This window comes from Gavialis gangeticus, unplaced genomic scaffold (assembly GCF_001723915.1).
Source record: "Gavialis gangeticus isolate Ggan-Ray unplaced genomic scaffold, GavGan_comp1, whole genome shotgun sequence".
In the NCBI taxonomy this organism is placed as follows: domain Eukaryota; kingdom Metazoa; phylum Chordata; order Crocodylia; family Gavialidae; genus Gavialis; species Gavialis gangeticus.
This window is the reverse complement of record NW_017729025.1, coordinates 126,166,943-126,176,169: the sequence shown is the minus strand read 5'-3', so window position 1 is coordinate 126,176,169 and position 9,227 is coordinate 126,166,943. Positions and strand designations below refer to the sequence as shown.

The 9,227-nt window shown below is 43.7% G+C and overlaps 1 protein-coding gene across 4 annotated transcripts in view; it reads left to right on the top strand.

Annotated features, from left to right (window-relative positions):
- The window catches only part of WT1 (Wilms tumor 1), a 65,879-nt gene that overhangs the window by 16,651 nt on the left and 40,001 nt on the right, over positions 1 to 9,227 (top strand). For all 4 annotated transcript variants that reach the window (XR_002097756.1, XR_002097755.1, XM_019519523.1 and 1 more), the window contains exon 4: positions 3,218 to 3,295. Coding sequence is in view for 2 of the 4 variants with exons in the window: in XM_019519523.1 (XP_019375068.1) it covers positions 3,218 to 3,295 (78 nt within the window). In the remaining 2 variants the exon portion in view is untranslated. The remainder of the gene's footprint in view (positions 1 to 3,217; positions 3,296 to 9,227) is intronic.

The window sequence follows — 9,227 nt, the reverse complement described above, 5'->3', positions numbered from 1 at the left end:
AATATATGTGTGTGTGTATACACCCCCCCCCCACATATATATATAAAACGCCACACTCTTTCTCTCTATTTATAGATATATCTATACACGTATAGATATATCTATACAGAGGGAGAGCGAGCGAGCGAGAGAGACGTGTTTAATTTTAATCACGGAAAAGTGTGGATTTGGGTTTTTTAAATCTGAAAATAGGGGATTTTTTTTATCAGAGAAAACCAGGATACCTACTCATCAGTGTCTGATTCAAGGAACACATCGGATGTGACAAACCAAATGGCAGCAGTGACAGCCCATTTAAAAGAGCCCCCCAGATTTCCAGATACGGGAACACGATTCACCTTAAACTAGTAGCAGGCAGGGAGCAAGGAAGGAAGCAGAAAATATGTAGGCAAGTGTAAAGTGGCTTTGTTGTGCCCTGCGAGGAGGGAGAGGGAGTCCGAGAGGCGATGACTCGAAATAAATATGCAGAATAAATATCATTCGTATCGGGGAAACAGCGGTCTGGCGTGGATCTGTGGCACAGGCAGCGGCTCTGCCAGGACGCCCCGCGTCTCCGCCGCGGCCAGGACGGGGCCAGCGGCGCTGCGCGGCCGCGCTTGGGCCCCAGCTGCAGCGGGGCGGCGGAGCCCTCCCCTGCCTCTTGCTGCTCGGTGTAGTAAACATGTTGAGCGCGGAAAATTTACAGTGAGTCACACTTGCAGAGGTTTAAAGAGTGGAGGAGTTTCGGTTCAGATTATAGCTCTCGCTGGGCAGGGGTCAGGAACTCGGTAATACTGCGGCGCAGGCCAAAACAAACTCTCTGTGATCTACTACTGCTTGCCTTTCAAGTTCCCCCCATATATATATATATATATATATTTGGTGCTCGGGGCTGACTTCCTTTTATTCCCCTCCAGCTCACATCAATCCCTCTCGCAGAGCGGTCTCTCTGCCCCCCTCCCATTTTGCAAACATCCCTTTCAGGAAAAGAAGGTCTTCTTAGTGTCGCCCCCGTAGGGCTGCCGGCGGGATCCACAGCAGGGCGCGATCCGGGCCGGAGATGGAGTGGGTCCCGGCTTGGGGCCCGCGTGGGTGCCGGCTTGGGGCCCGCGCTGCGCCCAGCCTGCCCGGGGTGAGACGAGGAGCACTGCCCAGCAGGGAGGCGGGGGGAGGGGGGGGGGGCCCGGGAACCCATGCACCAGCCCCGCGTGCTGGCCAGGGCCGGCGTCTAAGGGCGTCCGGAGCGAAGCCAGGCTGCCCCTGCCCGAGGCTGCCGGCGGGGGAGCCGCTGGCACACTCCCTACCCCCTTGCCCCGCAGCCCGCAGGGAGTCGTGGGGGGTGGCGGTGCTTTCACAGGAGCCGTCGCCTCCTGCCCCCGTCCGTGCCCGCCCCCGCGGCATGGAGCCCCCGAGCCCAGGCCCGCCGCGGCGGTGAAGCGCCTTCCAGCGGGATCCGTCGGGGTCTCTGCTCCGGGCACTGTCACCCCAGCCGGCCGCGAGCCGTGACAAGGAGATGACTGAGTGTATCGCTTATTGGAAACGCCCGCGGGGGGAGGAGGGCAGTGGGTAAGGTGGGGGAGGCTCTTATAAATGAACTGTCAGAGGGAAGAAAGTCCAAGGGAAATCTCCCGCTGGAAATGCACCGGGCAGGCTCTGCTAATAATAATAATAAAACCCCCCAGCCCCGGGTCCTGGAGGATTTCATTACAGCAGCGTTAGGGGAAGAATTCGCGGATTGCGAGCGCCGCGGCACCGCCCGGCACGGCCTGCCCTGGGCCTGGCGGGAGAGCCGCGCGCTCCCGGAGCCGGCCGGCGGGACGTGGCAGGAGCATAATAGCCAGGCAGACGCGCCGATGAATAATAGCGTCCAGCCACGCTGACGAAATGGCATGGGGCATACTCTGAGCCTGGAGTCGTTTAATTTGTTTTTATATTCGCCAAAGCTTCCCACTGGAAACTGATTTTGCTAGATCGCCTCTACCTGCCGTGAAAAAAACCAACCCGTTTCAACAAAACGATATCAGATCGCTACAGAAGTCTAGCCTGTCATTAATCAAGCGGGCAACCTGCGTGTTTCTTGCGAGCCGCTATGTCCCTGGCACTTACATCCATCGCCGAACCTGTTGGGCCGGGCTGAAGACCCCGGGCGCGGGCGGGACTCCGCACAAACGGGGTGGGGGAAATGTATAGGGCCAGAAACCTGAAATCCCAGACGGGCCTTTCCACAGAGCTTTTCCAGGGAAGGAGTCCGTGGGGACGTGCTGTGCAGATGGAAAGCATCTGATCAGCCGTGGCTGCATAGTGACGCTCTCTTCTTGCTGCCGAGAAACCTCGGAAAAACAAGGACTCGAGTTCCCGAGCTAACTCTCTCTTTTTCGCTTCACCTCACTCACCTCAACTGCCTCATCTGGACCCGACGATCCTTCGCGGTCCCCTCCAGCCCGCCGATTCCAGGATCTGAAGCTGTTTGCGGGTCAAGTGTGGAGCAGTATAATATGTCTGAGCTTGGGATCTCAATTTTTTTTGGTTATAGCTGATGTCTCCAAAAAGCAAACAAACAAAGAAAAGCAAACACCCCCCGCCCCCTCCCTCAAACAAACCCCAAACAAACCAAAAAACGGGTTTTGGTTTCAAAATAGAAAAATAACCAATTGGAGATCAGTAATAGTGTTTTCTTTGTTGCAAGATCGTAACGTTTTACAACAATTCCACTTGTGAGACTGATTTGTTGTTCAGCCACTTCGTTTCCCCCCCTCTTGTCAAGTCACTATGTGTAGCAACATCTATCACTAGTCACGATAGTCGTTTCGGTCCATTAACCACACGATCCGTTACACTCTTGATTAAAACAATTACTTGATTTGCTTTCTTTTTTAAACAAATAATCTGCCTTGTGTAACCTACAAATCGGGATAGCTGATGTTCTGTGCAATTAAGATATGAAACCAAGCCTACTTTTTTCCAGAGAGAGCTTTTTTGTGCATCACTTCCAGCCATTCGCAATTTACGAATTAGTGGATTAGCAAGAATACCTGTTCCTTTTTAAGACATTCTTTTTCTTTCTCTTAAAAATGAATACCACAAACCAATAAAAGATTTCACATAAAATACATTTTCTTGGGACTGTTCTGTTTAAAGATACATTTAAAAAGAAAAATGAAAATATTGCTGCTATTTTAAACATTATTTTAATTTGATCAAGTCATTTTAGTTCTAATTCTAGATATTTTCATAACAGTGACAATTTATACCAAATGACCTCGCAGCTTGAATGCATGACATGGAATCAAATGAACTTGGGATCCACATTAAAGGGGTAAGGTCTTTCATTATTTTGTAATCTTCTACCACAGTGTAGTTTTATTAGTTAATTTTCTTATGCCTGGCATGCTGTCACTTGCACAAAACCCCCCCATCCTATCTGAATGATGGGTCATCATCTGTTTGTAGCTTAAGATGTTGATCTTTTATGTAAAAAATTAAGTCTACTACACTAGTAAGGGTTTTGCAGCTCTGCTGTTTATGCCTTCTAAGATTTTTATATCAGATTTTTTCTCACACTTTAAGATAGTCAAAGGGGAAGAAATAGCAGTGTTTTCTTAAAGTAACTTGCTATTTATCTTTTAAAGGAATGTCCTGGAGAACAATACATTGGTTTCAGAATTTTGACTATTTTAATATGTCCAAATGAGTGATCTCCATTGTAGGGTACACATATGGGGTACCAGATACATAACAGCTTTTAATTCAAGACTTTTCCGAGTCATAGACTACAAATATTTGAATTTAGGTTGGGATAACATGATTGTGAGAACCTATCTAATTATATCATAGCTAGCCATAAGCACCCAAATATACAACATGGATATGAGAGATTAATTTTATAGGCAAAGCCCTAACTCCGATCTAACAGTTTAATTAAACCTGGGAGTGAAGGATGGGACTAATTAAAAATCCTTGAGAGTGAATGATGAATGCTTACAGAGCTTGTGTGATTTCATAAGAATATACCTTAAAAATATCATGCTTTATATTAAAGACTTTAAGTCCTCCTTGTGGCAAGGTGGTATGCTCCTCATCTGACAATAACCTATGCAGTTTTGAAACCTGCTCTTTTCTGTACAGTAGTTGTGAACCCTTCCACAATGGGTCTCCCCTGCTTGGGAAGATGGGTGTGAATGCTTGGATGCATGTGTATATGCACGTGTACACACTGGACTTCCCATGACTGGAGCAAACTGCTGCCTTCTAGTCCTTTTAGTTAGCTAAAGCGTGGGCAATCCAGCCCTGGTCCGTGTTTTCCAGCTCACGCCACAATCAGTCTTCCCCAGAATTAGGCATCAGGTGTCTTCATTCCTATGACACAGCAGGGCAGGGGGACATGGGACATGCTTTAATGTTATACTACCTCCTATGCTACCTTCTCTTCTCCATTCCTTTATTCCTTTTCTGGTTTTAATCTAACTCTCCCTTTCATACCGTTTTTTCTTTCTCTCCTTTTCATGGTTTTCCCTTCTCTAGGCCTTACATCCTCTGTCCCTGCTTTTCCTGGCTCCTCCCATCATTTCTGGCTTCCTTCCTTGAACCCATTGTCCCCCTCCCACCTGCAGGGAAAGAGCTCTGGCCTGTTTTTTGCTTGTCCAGTATGGGCTTCCTGTTACTCGGCAGGCAGGAAGCCCCCCTTGGAAGCACTGCAGATCAGAGACATTGGTGGGGTGGCAGAGATGCAGGGTGTGGTGCTTATAGGGTCAGTGTGTCTCTCCCTCCTTTCCTGTTGGCAAGACAGTGACTATGTTGAGTGAGAGATTTTGAGAAAGGGTCTTTTGTACTGTCCTAGAGTTGATAGAAAATATAACCCTTCCTGCCCTTCCAAAACAGGGCAGGCTTTAAGAGATGGTATCCAAGGAGAAATGAACAGAGAATATCAAAGGAAGTGTCTTGATTAAGACAAAGAAGGTGTGTGATTTTAGCATGTTAGATAGCACTTTATAAGTAATCTGTTTTAAAATCAAGTGTGGTTAAAGCAAGTTGTTCTTTAGCGGTGGCTGATTGGCCCAGTTGAAGACTAGGGAGAGCTTGGACTTTGACTTGATGGGCTAATGTGGGCTGAAGTACAGCTTAGCTTTCCTTGTCCACACCAGATCTTTAGAAGGTGCTAGTTAACACATTCAAATGAATCATCTTTTGATCCCTGTCAGGACAAAGCCAAAGGTCACCTATTGTTCCAAATAAGGTGAGTGAGAGTCATGAATTACCCTTACCCACTTCTAAGTGAGAGTGTTACCTCCTACTTGTAAGATGTCTCCAGGTGTTACAAAGTTTCAAACTACAAGACTGTTTTCACAAGAAGAAGTTGTAAAGACTGAAAGAAGTTCAGCTTTCAAGTATATATATTTAAAACTGAAACTCCCAAGTCACCCTTCTATTTAAGGAACTGCCTCTATCTCGCATGGTATTGTGTGTAGGTTGGTTTTGGTATTGCATGATAAACCACTGCTGATCTGGTTCTAAATCTCATTCATGAATTGTATCTGAAGGTTAGAGCTGCAAGATAGTACTGTAGTAAACCATCTGTCAGCCTGGACTAGTAAAATGAGTATACAGCAATCCTTGCCTGAGGTATATATGAAATACATCAGACAGTCCTCTGACTAGAAAGGAAGAGGCATCCCTTTCCCTGCAAAATCTCACTGTTGGGTTCAGTTCAAGCTGTTCTTCTCTGCTGCTGCCTCTCTTTTCTTAAAAGCTACTTCCTACCTTTTATTCCCCCTTTACTGTTTGTGATTTCCTCTTTAAACTGCACCCTTTAAAACCATTCATTGCAATATTAGACACTGTTTTGTCTCTTCTGGAGAAAATATCCTGCAAAATGGAGAAACACATCAACCTTGACCGAAGTCCAAGTTATTAAAGCAAGGAAGAGGTTATTCTTTAGGGAACTCAGTGAAACAAAAAAGGACACAATAGAAATTTTAAAAGGAGTCCTGAAGAAAATAAATGGTCTCTCACTTGTCCAAAAGTACAGACTGTTAGCAGTGTAAAGTATGTGACCTAGGATGCTTAAAAGGAAAAGAAAAAAACCATGATGAATGATATATGGTAAAAAAAAGCTGAAAGTTTTGGTATAGGCCAAGATTGTAGAATCTGTAGAAAATCAGTGCTAGACATAGCCTCATCACTGGTAATATGAGCCAAAATAGTTATCTGTCTTCTCTGGCTGAGAGTTACAATGTACAGTACCTCCAACCTTGGTTGCCTTGAACCTAAGGTATTCTTCCTAAGATTTACATCTTTAGGATATATGAACTGTTCGTAAGTGATTTCCAAGCATTTAATGTTTAAGATATTTTTCTTGGTCCTGTAGTTGCATTTTATGAATATTGGAAATGATCTTTGTATTGAAATGTAGAGCTGCTTTATTTCTCTTCAAAGATGACAGTCCTTTATATAGAAACCCTGCATCTGTCCTCCCACAACTTCTTCATGGCTAAGATAAGGTTTCTCTTATATGCTGTGATGAACAAAGGAATATTACTTGTAAGCCTGCAAGAAATTGTGAAATGTAAAATGTTATCTTATGATTAAGGACTAAATACATGATATTTTACATTAGATTGATTTGGTAGCCCTCTTCTTGAGATGGTAGTCAATTGAAGCTTGGTATGTTCAAAAGAAAGCACTATAAAATATTTTAGGTAGAGCTTTTTAATTAAAGCTACCTGAAAGTTTCCATGATGAGATGCCAAATTTAGTTGCTTATAATTTTGTGAGAGTTTAAGTACTTAGACTGAAATTCAGTCTAGGCTGAGTGTTTGCTTCAGACTGATTTCTTTTACAAAGACTAAGCAAAATGGTTAGGAATGAGGTTAAAGAAAACTGTTGCTTTGCCCATATTTATAGTCATACAGTTATTGTATTGACTGGATCTAGAAGCCCTCTTCAGAATACAGATTTGAAATTTGGCAGGGATAATTCCCTGGTGCTAAACGTGTCTTTTACTGTCATTGTGAAAGTCCAACCAAATCTCCCTCCCTCTCCCTGCTCAATTGTATTTGTATTCTAATTTCTCACTCTTATTTATACTCTGTTTTCTGCATGTCTTTTCACAGTATTTGATGAAGTGAACTTTGGTTCAAGAAACGTTGTGCTCTATTTATATCTTATCCAGTTAGTCTATAAAGGTGCATATCTATCCTGCCTTCTGACTGACTTCAGACTACAAGGTTAACTAACTACCTCCACCAGTTTCTCACCAAATCTAGCCAAGGGACATACTCTCTTGTGTGCTCACGTTGGTCTGACTGATTTGACCAGGCAGGTTAGAGGAAAAGGAGGAATGTAGAGGCATAAAGAGCCTGGGTACAATGAACTGGGGACAGGGGAGTAAAAAGAAGGATTGCAGAGAATACAGATTAATAGGAGGAAAGTAGGAGAGGAACAGAGGCAGCTTGGAGCGGGATGATGAAACTGTGTAGTCTGACTCTGTAGGGGTTGACACATAATAAGGGAAAGTGACAAAAGGGTTGCAACCACTAGCACGCTCCTCTAGAACTTGGAATAGAACCTTAGGAATCCCATCATTATTCTGATGTCTGGCAAATAATGATGAAGTCCACTGACAAAGCTCCCCCAGTCACTGTAGTGACTTGTCCACACAGGGTGCATTTACATATGCATTTACACTGCATTAAATTTACTGCAGAGTAAATTACTGCACAGTAACCAGTTTTTAGGCCGGTGTCTACATGTACAGTCATTAAAGCACAGTAATACTGTGTGTGGGCTGACTTGGGACTAACATTAGTCCCAAGTCTGTCCACATACAGAGTGTTACTGAGCAGTAAGGCATCTACATGTGTGTTACTGCGCAGTAACTAATCAGGCATAACTTTGACACCTGCATGATGCAGGTATCAAATTTACACCCAAGTATGGGCGTGCATGTATAGACGCATGTCTGTACTGCTCAGTAATTTTCGGTTACTACATAGTACTTTTGGTTATTGTGCAGTAAATGTACACATGTAGGTACACCCACGGAGGATTTCACCCTCATGCAGCTATAGCTCAGGCTTACTGGCAGAGGTATGTCTTGTGGTATTACAAGTAAACTTGCTGATAACTCATCTGGGGGTCAATATGTGTGCAATTAGTTGTTTTAGTTTTTATTGTTAGAAACTTAGAAATTGCATTAAAGCCAGAAAAACAATTCAGAATAATGCTAAATTGGTAAATTAAACATTTAAAAGTTAGGGAATAGCAGGGTTAAGGTTGTCTCTGCCATCTGAATCAGTTCTCTTTGAGCATATGCAGTATTGAACAGTCTTTGATTTGGAGCTACATGCTGTTTTATCTGTAGGACCTCTGCCTCATTCAGTGATGAAGAGGGAATGAATCCAATTGGTGGAGGCAGTTTGTCTGTAGGTTCCCTCCCTGATTAGTTGCAGAAGTTGGAAGGTATATAGTGAATTAAGTAGGCGCTGCAGGCTGAGAAAGGAAGTCTCATGGTCAAGGTACTCAAATGTTACTCTGGAGAACTGGATTCCATTTTTTCAAACTTTTCACAGTTGGGCACTAATTGTATGTTCCTCATTTTCTGGTATGCTGCCTGAAAACATTGTAGCCTGATTTGTATTGGTGCAAATGAAATTAATGGGTGCTGTCATCTGACTGTATGTTATGGTCACTAAAACTCATGACCTCTTCATCTCAAGATGGGCACGCAAAATTAGCAGACATTTTTGATAATTTTGGTCTTAATATTGGTGCCTTACTTGCTAGCTATAAAGTGGAGGAAATAATGTCACCTTACCTCACAGGGTACTTGTGATGATACAGTCATTAATAATGTGAAGTACTTTCTGTGAATTACATTACTGTACTTGGAGTACAATGGTGATGAGTACTGTTAAAAACCCAGGGTGATATTAAGACGTGGATGATGTACAGTAAACAAGAAATACCACCAAATACTAAATCATGAGGACAAATATAATAGTTGCTGCTTTTTCAGTTGATGAATTGGTCTCTAGCCGTTTCTGAAGTGCTACTCTGGAGGTGCCAGGGATGGGGAAATATTATAATGCAGATCTAACTGGAATTGTACACACTAGTTAGTGCTGGATAGGATTAAACCCTTTCCTAGCTAATCACGCACCTAAATGAGTATTCTATTATAAATCAGACAGAAAGCTGCAGGACTAAGAGATATGTTACCCAGATATTGAGTGAAAGCAATGATTCAGTTT